This window comes from Haliaeetus leucocephalus, unplaced genomic scaffold (genome assembly GCF_000737465.1).
Source record: "Haliaeetus leucocephalus isolate CR32 unplaced genomic scaffold, Haliaeetus_leucocephalus-4.0 Scaffold722, whole genome shotgun sequence".
Taxonomy (NCBI): domain Eukaryota; kingdom Metazoa; phylum Chordata; class Aves; order Accipitriformes; family Accipitridae; genus Haliaeetus; species Haliaeetus leucocephalus.
In genome coordinates this window covers 1,921,774-1,938,508 of record NW_010973158.1, presented here as the reverse complement: position 1 = coordinate 1,938,508, position 16,735 = coordinate 1,921,774, and the positions used below count along the sequence as shown (strand labels likewise).

Here is a 16,735-nt window from a genome sequence, read left to right as displayed (position 1 = left end):
ACTTTAGATTCTACGATTTATGCAAACAACGCCAACAGATGAGAATAATTAAAATCCAGTCTGACAACCTGAGTAGGAGTGTTTCTTTTGCAATTTTCTACTCAAATTCACTGTGATGAGAAATCGTATTTAAAAAGTCTAGCCAAATAGCAACGCTAGTAACATGGCACTGCTGGTTGACATAGAATTTATGTTCAGCTCTGACTGATGAATAATCATTCATCCTTTCTATCACAAGCTGCCTTAATTCTCTTGGTGGCTGATAAAACAGGCTGAATGTTGCTTCATAATGGTATTTCCCTCAAATGTAATTGCTTAAAAATAATAATTTATGCACAGTTTATAATTAAGCATTTTAATGATACATACCATTCTTGCAAATATATTTATAGGATAGCATAGGTATTAATGTTATGTTTTCACTGAATTTCCTACTGGCATCAGACACATTTCCTTGTAGGCTTTGGCTAAAAATTGGCAGCCTCAGTAAATTCATTTCTGAGGAGCTATGTAATAAGAAAGTATTCTGAAGTACTATGAATACAAAGTATCGCTGTGCTCAGTTTAAAAAAAAAAAAATTAAGTCAGATGTGTTATTTACTGAACATTGGTCAGGTAGCATATCACCCGTAAGACAGTATTCACCACTATTCACTCATACAGTGAAGAATCTTTAATCCATGCCAGGAGATACATTAATCCAGCTTTAAAATGTTCTGCAGCATCTTACCACACAGTATGTAAACTTTACATCATTGTTGTCTAATTACAATGTCATTTAAAATAAAATCTCAGAAACAAAATTCAGATTCTAACTTTAAAATAAGAAAAAGAAATAGAAAAATCTAGAAGTGCAGTTTTTACCCAGACAATAGCTACAACTTGGTTAAGCCCTGTGGGCCTTGAAAAAATCTTTTTAAATTATCAACTCTTCCCTCAGTATATGGTCTCTCTTACAATAATCTAAAAAGCACAGCTAAACAAATTCATTGAAACTCTTGGGGGAATAATTACAAGCAGTTAAACAGAAACACTCTGCTTTCAAATCTACAGATTTATAGTTTATAATAAAAGACATAAAATGTCCTCATGACTGGTCAATGCAATTCTAATAGAAAACAAAACTCCAGCAGTTTAGTGACCATAATCTCCAGAGAACTGAGATGTTTTGCAGATTTCAGTTCACAAATAGTCTGCATGACTTACAGCAGCCAAATTTTAAATTACATGGAGCACATTTTATTCTTAAATTAAAACTGCAGGCATGTAAATGCTATATCTATTTTTAAAAGCAATCCCAAAAATTGCGGTTTGCGATTGCAACAGTTAATTATAAAGATGCCAGTACCAATACATAGTGAATTCTGCATCACTGAAACTAGTGCATGCTGGTTAAACCAGACATACTTTCTGAGCTCACTCATCATATCACAAGATGTTTATCAGAGAGCCAAACTTAACATTTTCCTTGATGAGGACAAGTATGTTTCATTTGTCTAAAGACAGTTTTCATAATTCATCTGATGGCATGAAAGAAAAACATAGTAGGCACCACTCTACAAGAGTGACCAGCAGCAAATAAAACTGGACAGCAATCAATTTACTTATAATATTATACTGACTGACTATTTAATAAAAAACCATTAATAGCTAAGACATTTAACTCATCCGGAGATGAACTCTCATAGAATGAATAAAATCAAAACCAATGCTTAGGATACCTCATAAATTCCAGATAATAAATGCTGTCATTTATTGTCATTTAATGCTAGAATTTATTGAGCATGGAAGAAATTTTAGAAAGGGGTGTATGCACTTATTGTAGTTTATTTTTAAATATATATAAAAGTAAAAACGCACAGAAGGATTTTTTTTCCCTTTGTTGGATTTTTTTTAAACTGTAACACCAGCAGTTCACTTCCTTACGAAGAGTACTTATGGATCGGGGAAAAAGTTACACACTTGCCCTTGGAAAGCTACAAGATAACATACAAGGAAAGACAGGCATGAGAGTAAATAAACTAGAATTCTGTGATCTGTAAGTGATATATATCACCCTTTCCTATTTTAGCACTTTCTTCTTCTCTTTCCAGCTCTCATTTTCTTATTTTATTTCCTATTTCTACATATTCTAGTTTTCCCTTTCTCAGACTTTCTCATTAAATGATAAAGTAATCAGGTCCTCAAAGAAAATCTTCTGTTGTCATCATTTTTTTCTGAATTCCAGCAAACTGTTCATCCATCCATCCCTTCTGAACTCCCTGTGTTCTCTCCTCTCCCACTCTTCTCTGTACAGATAAACTTGCACTGTACATTCTGGTATTCGCTGGCATTGTTTTCCTGTAGTCTTGTGGAAGTCTGCCACCAGCTATAAAGACCTATAGAAGATAGTAACAAACTTTCCTTCTGAAAACTCTTGACTGAGAGTGGAACAGTTATCAGTGAACTTTCAGGAAAAAAGGGAATTAATATGGACAATACATGCAGATCAGTTTTACTTAATGTTGCCAGAGAGGAAGAACTAGCTCAGATACTATAAATTTGTATTTTAAAGAAAAGTTTTTCAATATAGAAAATACTGGTTCTAGTGTAAAAAAGAAAAGCTGCAATTCTGGATTTCCAAGCCTAAGAACAGATACTAAGAGATATTAAAAATGAATGAAATTATATTCTCCTCCTACAAATGAGTACATGAATCCAAGAAAATAAAAGAGTTGTCTGTTACCAGGCAAGGTTTTTAACTACCTGGTAAATCTGAAGAACCTATTTTTAGAAAAACTTAAGAAAATACCAAAATAAACCTCAAACTTTGGAGACTTATTGCTGCTTGGTTCACTGTACAGAACATGATGGCCACTGGCAGAGAAACTATGGAATATTTTCTTCTTCTTTAACATGAGTGACACTACTAAATACACAGTTTACAATCTCTCATGAAAGAAAGACTAAATTCCTTCTGCTTTTTAGAGGCAATCTAAAAATGTAATTGCTTGTTTCACAAACTTGAATTTATCTCCTAGACCACTCGATGAAGAATACAGGGGGAGAGGAGGTATAATGTCTACTGTGGAAAGAGTTCATTGATTACAGGTGCCTGGCTGAGTTTTCAGAATGCTTTGCTTTACACACACTTCATGCAATGATGAAATTCATTGCGTGCTTCAGAGGTCAGACATTCCAGAAAGGTACCCGTATAATGACAAACTGACAATTAGCAAGTAAGACTGTAATTTATGCTTTGAGTTGCTCACTATCACGTGAGAACCACACAAGGGAAGCAGGAAAAGATTCCAGAGCTCTGGCACCGCATTGAGCTGTCACAAGCAGGGAACCCTCCTCCTCCTCCCTTTCCATTTACCATGCTCTTCCTATTCTGCAAAACTGAGACAGGCCCTAGAACAGAGGTCCTGTTTGAAAAGTTAAAGCGCTTTTACTGTTCAGATGTGACTCATCAGCACAGCAGAGATTAACATAATATAGAAGTCCAGCAGAAAAGACAGCACGTTACCATCTAATTAAAAATTGTATGTTGCTCCTAGCTTGCTCTTGCTCCTTGGCTCCTGACTGCTCTAGTTATCCTTCTCCAAAACAAGGGCTACAAGCAGCTCTAGGAATGGCTGAATGCAGTGGACTGCTCTCAAAATACTACGACAAACTGACTGCACAAATATCGGACACTTCTGCTATATACAATACTCCAAATCTATTTAAACTCTGCATTGCCAAAATGCTACTCTAGCCTTTGTGCTCTACTTCACGACATTCAACACATATCCTCAAGTTCACAATACAGAAACATCATGTTGGTAGGCAGTAAAGCAGTTCTCACTTTTTTTTTTTTTTATTCTTTGAATTAAAAAACAAGCATCAAGTAATAACTATGTTTTAAGAGTCACAGACTTGGTCAAATGGTATGTAATGCAGATACAGTCAGTCTGATTTAGAGAGAACTAGACTTAAATAGTGTGGAATGGACATGAGCTAGCCTGTGACACAGCCTCAGAGAATGGTCCCTGCTCAAATGGTCCCTGTTTCACAGAACAGCCACAACCACAGAAAACAATTTAAGATTTCACAGTCATCCTTAATTCTGTCATTTCTTGACTTCTAAATACTTGCAAATTTGATGTTCTTTTAAGACAGCTTTTTAAGTGTTACATACGCCTAGAAAAAAGATGTAACATTAAAATACAGGCATGTTTAGAGATGGACAGAAGTTAAACGTGTTGATTAGAACCTAGATTTGCCTACAGTTTTGATATAAAGCCTATGCTTTGATATAAAAGTATATCTGGCTCTCCGTTGTCTAGAGTTTTCCTGGATCAAGATGGAATAGCATATGATCAAACCTTGATCAGTCCATGCACTACAGGGGAGCTACACCAACTACAATAAGAGGCAGGAAAATGTTGATGCCTTTAACTTGTTCACGGTCTGTCCCAAAGTCACCATATAATTTTTTAACCTCATAAATAAAAAATAATTTCCACACTAATATTCCTCACACATGCTGATTGTCCCTTTTTTTACTTTCAGTGAGAAATTCTTTAACTGTTTAGTATTTTGTTATCCTTTGATGTAGAGCAAAATGTCTCTTCTAAAGACAGAGTTCAAGTAAATATGACTTCAATAACAGACTTCATAATGAGGCCTACAGAAATAAACAAAGCCATGCAGTGGTTTCATTTCTAAGTTTTCTCAACACTTCATATTTATACTAGCCAAATTTTCCAGTTACGGTCTCTGTCTCTACAACCTTTGTCTCCCTTTTCTTTTTCCCTGACTCAGCTCCTTTTTAGAATTGTGTCTTCTTTTGGCATATGGTGAAAGGTGTTTCATAAACTGGGGGGAATAGGAGGTACTCGTATGGAGAAAGCAGATACAGTTTTTAACATGAATTATAGCTACAATGCAGTATTTATTCCCTGAGCACAGAGCTCAGTGAAAATAAGTGACCAAAGTATATGCTCATACTAAGCTGAAAGAAAGAAAAGTGCCTTAGCCACCATAAGTTACCAAAGAAAATCCTTCCCTCCAAAAAAAAGTTTCAAATTAATAAATGTATGCAGTTTTCAGGGATCCACAAATCTTCCCTTAGAAGTTAATTAATTAAGTCAAAATGTTTTAATCTAGACAAGTGCCTACTCCTTCAGAGCCAATTATTTCTTCTACTGTATATTGCTGAACCTGTGACATGACAATGACCTGCATGACAGAAGATCCATGGCTGAAGTCTTGTCTCTACCTAAATCAATGGGAGTGTTCCCATGACTTCAAAAAGATCATTAACTCATTGCCATCATAACAATAGGATTTGGCAGTACTTGAAAGGTTCTGATACTTGGAACTGTCTTTTACTATAAGCTAGGCACTTCCCCTCTTTATACTTCTTTAAAATGTTCCTTTTCTTACCAGACTCACCACTATTAAAATAGTAGTTAAAAAAGCAATCTGTCACCCAGGAATCCAACAAACGAACAATAAAAATACCTGAGAAAGTTGGCACCTTCCTCTATTTTGTTTCAAGACTTTCTCTATTTAGCAGCACAGAAGAGAATTTGTGCTGTCCTTTGTGTATTACATATGGGTAAGCAAACAGCTGTATTTAAACAGCAAACAACTAATAACATCCACAGCAGGTTCCAGCAGAAAGATGACTCACAATGGTTCTAAACATGAATACCTCCAGTAGCCAGAAAAAAAAGGACAAATATTTGGTCCAAAGGTTCTTTAAAAAAATATGGGCAGTGCACAGTGCAGCAGAAAACTGAAATTCTGAGGTGGGATTTAAAGTGCTCTCCCGTATCTTCTGAAACAGAGGTATGCTGGGGAGATGATGCATTCAATCTCCAGAGAGAAGAAAGATACTGTTCACACAGCACTTCTACTCACCAGTCCTTGCAGCAGCAACGGTGTTGGCTTTGAAGGAAGCCAACTGTCCTGCTCTCCCAGCCAGAGGTAAAGAATTGCATTGGTGGCCACTAGAGGGAGGATTAGGAATATAGTAAATTGTGGGCAAAAGGCACCCATGATGAATCACATGGGACGACCTACAAATCCCCCACCGCTGCCAAAGGGCAACAATTCTCAGATACTGCTATGGGCTGGTAAGTATAATCCAGTTGTTATCATCTGCTACAGAGGAGCTGCCAGTATGCATCCTGAACTTTGGTGGCTGGAGGATAGGAGGGCTGACTAGGATCATGTGAAGCATACCTACAAACACACAAAGACACATCCCTTTATTTACAGTTGCCTTATTCACCTTCTGGTTTTTAATCTCCTTACTTAAAACTTCTGATGTCCTTTATCAAGAAAGCTCCTGTGAAAAGCAAACATACCAGCTTCACGAGAATCTCAGAAGCATCAGCAGAGACACACACACGCTGCCAAGATACACTGTATTTAACAAAACCATCTGAACATATTAAGTGTACTTGAAAACAACAAAATCCGTTGTGATAAAATAAATGTTCTTTCACTAAATTAAGGTTTGAGGCATGTCTGAAAGAAATGTTTTCAATTAGTTACCCAGATAATTACGTAGTTAAGTGTATCTTGCAATTCAGTTTACCCTGTAGCTTGACTGCCTGGTGTCTTACCTCCAGCACAAGTGGCAGAACATTCTGACCAAGGCAGATGATTCCATGCAAAGCCAACTTCATTGTCTCCACTGCCAGTGCGAGAGATGGGAACATTGAATTTATACCTTATACCCAAATTTTGTTCCTGTAGCAGAATCTGTAGTTGAAAACAACTGGTTATACCATTAAAACAAGCAAGCAGAGGGCAACTATAGTGACATCTAATCTAGGTATATGTTCTGTCCTGTGGAAGGGAAAAAAGTAATTAAGGAAGCCTTAGTAGTTCTTTTAGGTATTCCCAAAAGAATCTGGACTGACTTTTAAAACATACACAAATGAGAAGTATTACTGTCTAAGATCAGCTTTGTCTTTTTTTCCCCCTTAACACAACTTTGTAACTTCTGTCAGTTCTTTACTCTTGACATAATTGTTCTAAAAAGCCAGTTTTAATAAAACTAATGTCTTAATGGACATAACTTGACAGCTGAATAATTATGTGAGGTTGAAGTTGGTTAAGGACATTACTGTGCAAACATGCAGCAGTCCTCACTGAAATCTTGTGAGGAGCTACCCACATAGCAGTTACGAACCTAGCTCTGCCCTTGTTTGCACTCCTAGTGACTATAATAATAGTAATAATAGTAACAGCAACACACTGTTGCTGAGGTAATTGTTTTCCCCTAATGCAATAGCCAAGAGCGTTAGCTTGGTAGAATCACACCTGTGATTCCTTTAAATGAATATCAAAACTCTCGCTGCAGCTGTTTTACTGCAGGTGATATATCAATATCAAGGCAACAATCACCGTGAGTTTTTGTCTACCCTCACTGTTGAACTCCACTTCCACATACCACCTGCCCAACACTAGCCTTTGACTTTTTATCAAACTTCTTCTTTCTGTTGCTAATACCATATATCATGTTAGATGCAGCAATCTGACCCATCTTAGAGCTAATTCTCATCTCCTTCTACCCTCTGTGATACTTTGCAGAGGCATATCTGCCTATCTCCATTGGACAAAAGAGCACAGAATTTTCAGTAAGAAAGTCAGTGGCACTGACTGGATGAAAGAAGGCACCATAATCATTGTGTAACTCATTCTGTATGGACTTTCTAGCTTGTCTATACCTACAGAAGAAAAACCAGGGTTTAGGTGTTTGAAAATGCTGCCTAAAACGTGAATATCCAGGCAACAATCATTCTATACACAAAAATATCCCTTCTGGATCAAGCAATCCCTGAACTGCAAATTTGGCACCTGACAGAATATACTGGGTAAGTGTCACCTTGTTCTTATACTCCTCCTCAACACAGCAGCGCAACAGTAAGCTCACTACGGCCTGCTGTCAGACACAGGGTATCGGGATCCTGGTCACATCTTCTGTTACATTTTGTACAATCTGTTCAGAGCAATGTATGTCACAGCAACATACTTTAACACGGGTCAAGTCATGATCCTCTTGCTGTGGTAAGAGTATACCTCACATTCCAGCCAGGCTTAAAACCACTGATATCTACAGAACTGTCAGGAACTGTCATGCTATGTATCTCAAGACATCCATGTATCAGCAGTATGCAAAGATACAACATATGCCCCATTTAGAATTTCGGCTACCATTATTCCAAACGACATTTAACAGAGATGGCACATTTTCTGTGAGATTTCCTGGGGCTCTTCTGACTTTATCCCTGTTTCATCACAATGTTTGGCAGTCAGTTTTGAAAGGCAAGAAAGCTGTGTTAAAATGCAAATGCAAAGTCCCAGCCAGGCAAGCTGTATACTCTTTGAAAACACAACCTATTTTGATTTCATTCATGGCCTTGTCTTTTCTCAGAACACAAATATATATTTAAAATTTCAGAAATATATTAATTATAACTTTACCATGACTATGAGATTTTCTGAAGTAGGGCCTAGTGCTTCCAAAGACTCTGGTTCATCTGTTGGCCTCTTGTAATGGAAAGCTGTTCCAGCAACATCAAACTTTCTTGGCCAGTCAATAGTCCAGGCACCATTAATATAGTAGTCATCTTCTTCAGATTTTAAAGCTTAAAAAAAAATACAAGCCACCTAAAAATTGGAAGCAGCATTTATAATGGAGAAGCCATTGCAAATTAATCTACTGATCTGTTAGAAGCATGTGAGCTTCAGCTCAATATCACCATTTTTTCAAGCAATATAAAGCCTTTTCTTTAGCCCTGGTCAAAATATCCCTCATGCATTTGACAATACTGCCTCTGCCATAATCCTCAATGTGCAGATATACTTTGCAGATTTCAACATGCAGATGCTACATGGAACAACCAGAATGCCTCACACAAATTGCAATATCTCTTCACCTTTAAAACTGAACCCATGTGCAATGTATGCTGGTCTACGTAAGATATATGTAGGTCTCAAATGTATAATCAATTATCAATCTAATCTTTAGATTAAGAAATTGGGGCATGGGATAAGTATCTCAGATACTGTGCAGAGGAAAAAAAAAAGGAATATTGAGTCTGGCATACAGTGCCAATCAGTTCTTGCTTTGTTGCCTTTGTCCACTGTTGTTTCTTTTTTTTCCTTCTGGAAGCATAAATCCAAGATATTTCTACTACAAACCCAAATACTAGCTACTTAATCTGATATTTTATTATTTCTAATTAACAGCCATAAATCATAAAAGTACTGTAGATAAAACATAAACTTCTCAGCTAACCAACCAATTAGGCTGGACAAGCATATATTATTCAGGGACTTATTTTTTATATTTTATCAATAATATTAGATTAAGTTTTTAAATATGAAACTGACTTTGTATCTTAAGGTAAATATTCTGTTAATTAGATATTGACTTCTTCAGTTAAGATGAAGATCACCAAGTTATTCAGCATTCATACTTACTTTAAATTAAACAAGTTCATAAAGGCAAAATGATGGTTAGAAATACATGATCAAAGAGCCATGTCATTTTTTGTTGAGACAAGTAACTGACTTTACTAGACAAGGAACAAACTCACATCACAATCATAAGGAATAAGACAAGAATAAGATCAAGCTTTATTCTCAACTACATCTGTGTGGACAGATGGTTTACCTTAAACAGTTAGGGAAAATGTCTCAGTGATGCTCAAATTTTCTAAAACAGATCAGAGAGCATTCATATGAGCAGGAATTAGTTAGAGAGGCAGTAATGTTCTGTTGGTGACAGCCACATTCAGCAGGGATTAAGTAACCATTTCCATCATCACCATAAGGTCTGAAAAGGAATGTCTTTCCATAGCATAAATCTTATTCCATTGGATTTACTTTGGAAACACTCATGTGCTTTAAGTGAAGAAACTAGCTCTGACACATTCACTTATCTGGAATTCTCAAAGTAATTCAGATCCCTTATTGTCTATATTGGTTTTGTAGTACAAGGAGATGATAAAAAAAGTAAGTATAGGAGAACAAGACAAATTGCAAGGAGTACTGTACTAAAAGAAAGGAACAGTACTCTTATCTATTTTACATGGGTATATGAAGTAACTATGTTACAGCTGAATGTGAGTATTTTGTTTTATCAGTGGTCCTATTTCCACATAGCCAAAATTTCTATCCATCTTGCTTTTACAAAATCTAGCTTAATTAAAAGAAGGTCGCGGGGTCTCCCAAAGCTACCACAATGTATTAAAGTCTCTCTTACTGTGCCACTCAATCCAAAACATTTTCTTGTTACCATGTCTAGTATCTACTAAGAGCAAATAATGAAGTGAATTCTTTATATTACTTGAGACATATGAACAACAAGACATAGAAATGAGCCCAAGAGAACATTCTCATACATGTTTATGTAATTAAAAATTCTGAAATTATATGCTATCAATTGTATGTATGCTATGTACACTTAAACTAATGTATATCCAGAAGCAAAGCAGTTCATTTTTTACCTTTCTGACTAACAAAGAAAAATGCACTTGCATTCTGTAAATAGATTTACCTAATGTCAGTTGTTATGCATAGGTGAAGGCTGCACAGTTGTGTATAGCATTCCAGTGACATAATTGCATGACAATGAAGATGCAGTGGCATAATGCTATTAGCACATGAGACAGCAGGAACAAATTCATGTCCTAATCAACTCATTTATGAGAACTTGAGAATGCAGGAAGCCCACAGAGAATTACCACACAACACGTTGTTGCATAAGGAGAATATAAGGGAAGATGTCACCCTGGATCAACCCATTTAAGGGAAGGTAACAGCATTACTAAACACACATCTTTTCAGCAGCTCTGAAAACAAGCAATTTTGTGGTTATTAGGTTATTTGTTGGACAGATCAATTTAAAATACTGAATTATTTATGCAGCTGCAGAAACATGCCTTTGCTGTCACAACACTATGTGATGTGATCAGCCAGAGACAGGGGGAGGGAGGACAGGTGCTGATTGAGCTAGCCGAATTGCCAAATGTCTAACTGCAGCCTGAATTTGAGGCCATTGCTTGCAAAAGAACTAGATCTTACTTTAAGGAACTATGGGATGTTTGTTGCAAGTTAGGTTGAAAGCCTGCTAACTGAAATGAACAAAGAAGAAACTTTGAAGCCAGTGTGACAGCTACAGAGGAAGAGGGGTTTATTTTTTCCTTTTTTTGTATACTTCCAAATGGAGAAATTGATTTCTTAGACTTTGGTATTTGGCAGCAGTTCACATAAAACAAAATACAGTAATATATGTAAATGGTTATTTTCAGATGAATCAGTTCTCTGATCTGGCTCATGGTGTGGCCACACAGCTGTCCTGGAACAACAGAGGGAACTCCGTAAAGACAGGAAAGGAGCTGTGAAGTTGACACTGCCGCTAAAGAAATAACCATAAAACAATATTGCTGAGGTATGTATTTTAACATAATAAACTCATTTTTAACTACCATTGTGCTTGTACAGTTCTTTTAAGGGAGCAGACAAATTAGAAGCCTTCCTTTCCCCAGAAACTGGTGATCCTAAAATAGTGATCCGGTTCACACTCACAGAACAAAACATCCCATCACAAAATAAAATGGCCCCTGCGACTTAGTAAGATTATCTTTCATTAGGATATAAGGGCACCTTTGAAAGTTGGAAACACAAGAAACTAGTGAAGGAGAGGAATCCCCCATTTGTGTAGTGAGAGCTTCTATGGCATGAAGCAAGGTAGTGAGGAAACAGCCTGAAACTCAGGAAACCCCTTGAAATTGTGACAAGCACATAAAAAGTGTTTATGTACCACTTCACATTTTTAGATCTGTGGCCAGATTAAATACCAATGAAGTTGTCTGTATTTTTTATTTAAGCCAAAAAATTTACATTTTTCATTCATTTTATACAGATGGTGCCAACCTAAATGCTTTTCCAGATCACCACCTTCTGCTTATGAAATAGAGGAATAACAAACTTAATTGTAGTAGCTAAGAGTTATCTTCTCTGTTGTGGTTTTCAGTTGCCCACGGAATAGTTCTTAGCAGAAAATGACCATGATAGGATGCCTTGTATGCCTCTCTCCCAACACCTCTGTTTGAAATGTCAAGGATATATGAGCAACCTTACCTGCAGCACATTTTTACAAGGGGGAGGGGCCATGGGGAGTGTGATGCTTTAAGAATAATAAGCACTCTACTGCTGGAGTAGTGGTGTTATTACTGTTGCAGAATGGAGGGAGATTGATTATCTACTGAATTACAGAAGGGTGGGGGCGGTCAAAAAGAAAAGTAGACAGCAGTAAAAGGTACCATTATTATCAATATAATCAATTTAGAAATTAATGCACCTAGAAGGATAATTGCCCTTCTAACTCACACTCACAGGTATCATAATCCTTTCCAACATGTTAGTGTTATACGTATCAACTACATGGAATATCGACTGACAAGGTAGCCTCATCAGCTGCTTTTCAGCCTAAACAGGTAATAGCTTTTGGTTGTGTTAATCTGTTAGTTTGCTGTACAACTAATCAGCTCTCTAATCTATTTTTGACTAAGAAATTAGTGTTCTTGCACTACTGTGAACTGACTGCTATGCAAATCAGGGTACAGAGACTTATGCATGTTGTTTGACAAAGCTGGATTTGTATGTATCAGTATTAAAAGACCAGAAAGCAAATTTAACACAGTCTTTGAAGAAAGGAATAATAATCTGGGAATTTGAATTTAATTCTGTGCTTTACAACAGGCTTCCTGAATGATCTCAATTAAGCACCCAGTTTTTCTGCACCTCATCTTCTTTATCTATAAAACAGGGATGGCATCTAGTCCCTACAACACAGCAACACAGCAACACTGTGGAATGAATACATTAAATTGCCTTAAGATTAAGGAGACAGTACTGTTAGCATTTAAGTAATTATGGCTGTTAATTATAATCATTCTAAAAAATTGTGTTTTAAAATAGTATAATCCCCCAAGATCAGAGACTTGCCAGATGGAAGACACTACCTCAGAGTGGGACAGTAGATCATTCGAGTGTCTCTCATCCACTTCAGCTCAAGTCTGACACTGTGACTATAGTGAAGTTGACCTGATTTTGCACTGAGTGGACAAGGAGGAATCATATGATATATTTCATTAGCTCCATTCGAGAGCATACATCCTAACCAACTGCTGCAACTGTCTGATCATAACCTAATATTAACAGCTAACAATTCCCTCTGCTGCTATGTGTATGGTTTGGCCAAACAAGAAAATGTACCTTCAAATCACAACATAAATTCTGACTTATAACAGTCTGCTATTTAAACCATGCTCTCACCAATGTAGTTCTTTGACATTGCCACTTCTCTTATTTCAATGTGCACAGAACCTCTTGGAATTTGAATCACTTCCATATAGCCTATAAGACAAAGGTAAATTTTATTTGTTGTTGTTTATGTTAATCAATATTACTCATGAAACTAACCATTAATAATTTACTACTAAAAATTAGTAAGACATAGGGGATTCAAACATACTTGAACATTTTCTTTCATGTGATGTAAAGAAAAACTCTTTATATTTCATATAAAAATTTGAAAGTGCTAATAAAGTCTTTTCAACAATGTATCACAAGTAATAATGTATAAAATGAACTCAGGATCATAGGATACTTCAGGTTGGAAAGGACCTCAGATAGTCATTTAGTCCAACTTCCTGCTACAAGCAGGGTCAGCTAGGAGATCAGATCAAGTTACTCAGCGCTTTATCCTGCTGGGTCATGAAAAACTCCAAAGATGGAAACTCTACAACCTTTATGGGCAACCTGATCCACTGCTGGACTGTCCTCCTGGGGAAAAAGTTCTTCCCTCCATTTCGTCAGCACCTGTCTTGTTTCAATTTATAGTCATTGTCTCTTCTTCCACCACATACCCACCACTGTGAAGAGCCTGGCTCTGGCTTCTCCATAACCTCCTCATACATATTGGAAGGCTGATACTAGGTCCCCACAAACCTCCTCTTCTCCAGGCTAAACAAGTGCAGTTCTCTCAGCCTCTCGTCACAGACAGGGAAGTACTCCAGACCCCAATAATCTTAGTGGTCCCTCACTGAACTGAACTCATCCCGGTGCATCAATCCTTTTCCTGTATTCAGGAGCCCAAAACTGGTAAGACTAAGACTGCAGCACTAATACTGTCTTTTTTGAGCTAAGCTTTAAACTAACTGTCCATATACATTTCCTGAGTTCTTAATAAGATTAACTTGAGAGACATTTCTGGATTCTTTCTATTCTAAAATTTCATGTATGACTAAATATCAGATTCTACCATACACACTAAAACAATATACAATATTACTCTTACTATACCACCATAACTGAATAATAATTAAAAAAAAACAAAACTCACTTCTTTTTAAGTGCAGTAAAGACCATGAGAATTAAGTATCCAGTAATGAAACGTATTGTGGTATTTGACATAAATCTAAACTAATACAGAAAAAAAGAAACGAGGCAAAAGGAGTCAAAGTGACTGACCAGCAGCAATGCTATGCTGGAAATCAATGCAGCACTGTTATCTGCTAAAGAGTCATCTAAAAGCATTGTGCAATAGAATGGACATATATGTGCATACCTCCTCTGGGCAATGAATCATTGAAGAAACCTTCAATGGCTTCACATGTACTCCCATCTCCTCCACAAACACGGCATCTATCTTCCTTAGCATCAGACCCCAAAATATTATCACAACCTACATGCTGAGAACAGATAAGAACAAATATTTTAACAGGATGATGGTCTTGCACCACTATATTCATCGTTTTTTTGAAGTCTTTCTCTCAAGTTTGAGATATTCAGTTCTTTTTATCTACTCTGGTTTTGGTAGCTGTTACCATAAGTGGGTTTTCACTTACCAGAGAAAGAAAATAAAAAAGGAAAACAATCCACATTTTCGGTTGTTACCAAATCTTGATTAATAAGTACTTTGTATTTCTACTGTGACATTCAGGAAGGGATCTCACAGCATTTTATAAACAATGTAATTACTGCAGTTATCAATAAATGATTATTGAAGTTTTTGTTTAATATTACAACAGCTGTGTTCCATCTATATTGCTTTGTTAAGGTACATATTTGCTGTGTGTTCCTTAGACATTTATGCAGCATAAATGGTATTATTGTTCCCAAAGGCATTTACAGCTTCATAGACCATATTTCCACATCATCCAGGCAAAACTTGCAATTATTTTCCTAAATTTGAATGTAAAGTGTAAATGAGTTCACTGTAAGAATGAATGCAGAATGAAACTTAGTGAAAGGCTGAATTACATGCTGTATTAGATTGGATTCAAAAGCCCTTGGAAAAAAGAGGTGTCTATAACTGATCATAAAAAGTACATTACATTTCTGATTATCTGCTTGAGAAATCTATGCACAGTGAACAATGATTAACTCCCTGTAACTTACTGATTCAACCCTACTACAAAGCTAATGAAAATAGACAGCTAGATCCTTAAAAAAAAAAACAAACAAAAAACAAAAAACCCAACCAACCAACAAACAAAAAAGAGAGAACGAACAAGTAGGATGTAAATAGGACAAACATTGCAGCTTGCCAATTTTTTCCAGGATTTATACAAAAAAAGAAGGCATCTACATATCTTTGTTTACTGTCTAGCAATATTATCTACCATTTTGTAACAGGTAATACATAGGTCATAAGAGAAGTCAAAATACTTCAAATAATTGACAAAATAGTATTATTTTAACCATTTATATTTCAACTTTCTGATTCACCAAGAAGACAGAGGCCCAACTTTATTACATAGCTCATTCTCAACTCAAGATTTAGTCTGATTATTAGTTTTAAAAGATTTTTCAAATCTACTAAAATCTTCTTATGTCTAAAGTACACCAGATTTCCACAGGCTATTTCTTCTGCTTTTTTTTTTCCTGTCAGTTTACTAATACTTGACAAATGCTTTTGATCTCATGGTATTATTCAATAAACATACATCTTCAGCACTCAATTTAGCAAAGAACTTAAGCATCGGGTTAAGCTTTAGTTATGTTAGTGGTTTCAGTGAAACCAAATAATTTTTAGAGTCTCCAGCACTGTTCAGATGTCTATACTTAAGTACATAATTAAATGCTTTTCTAAACTGAAGAAGCAGTGGGATATATATAACCAAAAATACGGCACAGACCTCCAATTCTATTCAAATTCACGTAATGCAGTTCTATAGGAATCTTACAAGATAATCAGACTTCTAGTAAATGGCAAATACTTGCATCATTAATCATAGAATGGTTTGGGTTGACAAGGACCTTAAAGATCATCTAGTTCCAACCCACTGCCATGGGCAGGGACACCTTCCACTAGACCAGGTTGCTCAAAACCCCATCCAACGTGGCCTTAAACACTTCCAGGGATGTGGCATCCACAGCCTCTCTGGGCAACCTGTTTTAATGCCTTACTAGCCTCACAGTGAAGAACTTCTTCCTGACACCTAATCTAAATCTACCCTCTTCCAGTTTGAAGCCATTACCCCTTGTCCTATCACTAAATACCCTTGTAAAATGTCCCTCTCCGGCTTTCTTGTAGGCCCCCTTTAGGTACTGGAATACACTTTTTCCTAGAACTACAGAGCAATAGTGACAACTTTTTGTTTCAATTACATTAACAGCAGAATTGTTTGCAACAGGATGAACTAGTTAGAGAGAAACACATTAATATGTTCAC

The 16,735-nt window shown here is 36.4% G+C and overlaps 1 protein-coding gene across 1 annotated transcript in view; it reads right to left on the bottom strand.

Annotated features, from left to right (window-relative positions):
* ADAMTS6 (ADAM metallopeptidase with thrombospondin type 1 motif, 6) overlaps nucleotides 1-16,735 on the bottom strand; it is a 149,773-nt gene that overhangs the window by 22,692 nt on the left and 110,346 nt on the right. Inside the window, exons 16-19 of the mRNA XM_010580531.1 lie at nucleotides 14,627-14,750; nucleotides 13,333-13,413; nucleotides 8,470-8,633; nucleotides 6,603-6,741 (exon numbers count right to left, since the gene is read on the bottom strand). Coding sequence (XP_010578833.1) covers nucleotides 6,603-6,741; nucleotides 8,470-8,633; nucleotides 13,333-13,413; nucleotides 14,627-14,750 — 508 coding nt within the window. The remainder of the gene's footprint in view (nucleotides 1-6,602; nucleotides 6,742-8,469; nucleotides 8,634-13,332; nucleotides 13,414-14,626; nucleotides 14,751-16,735) is intronic.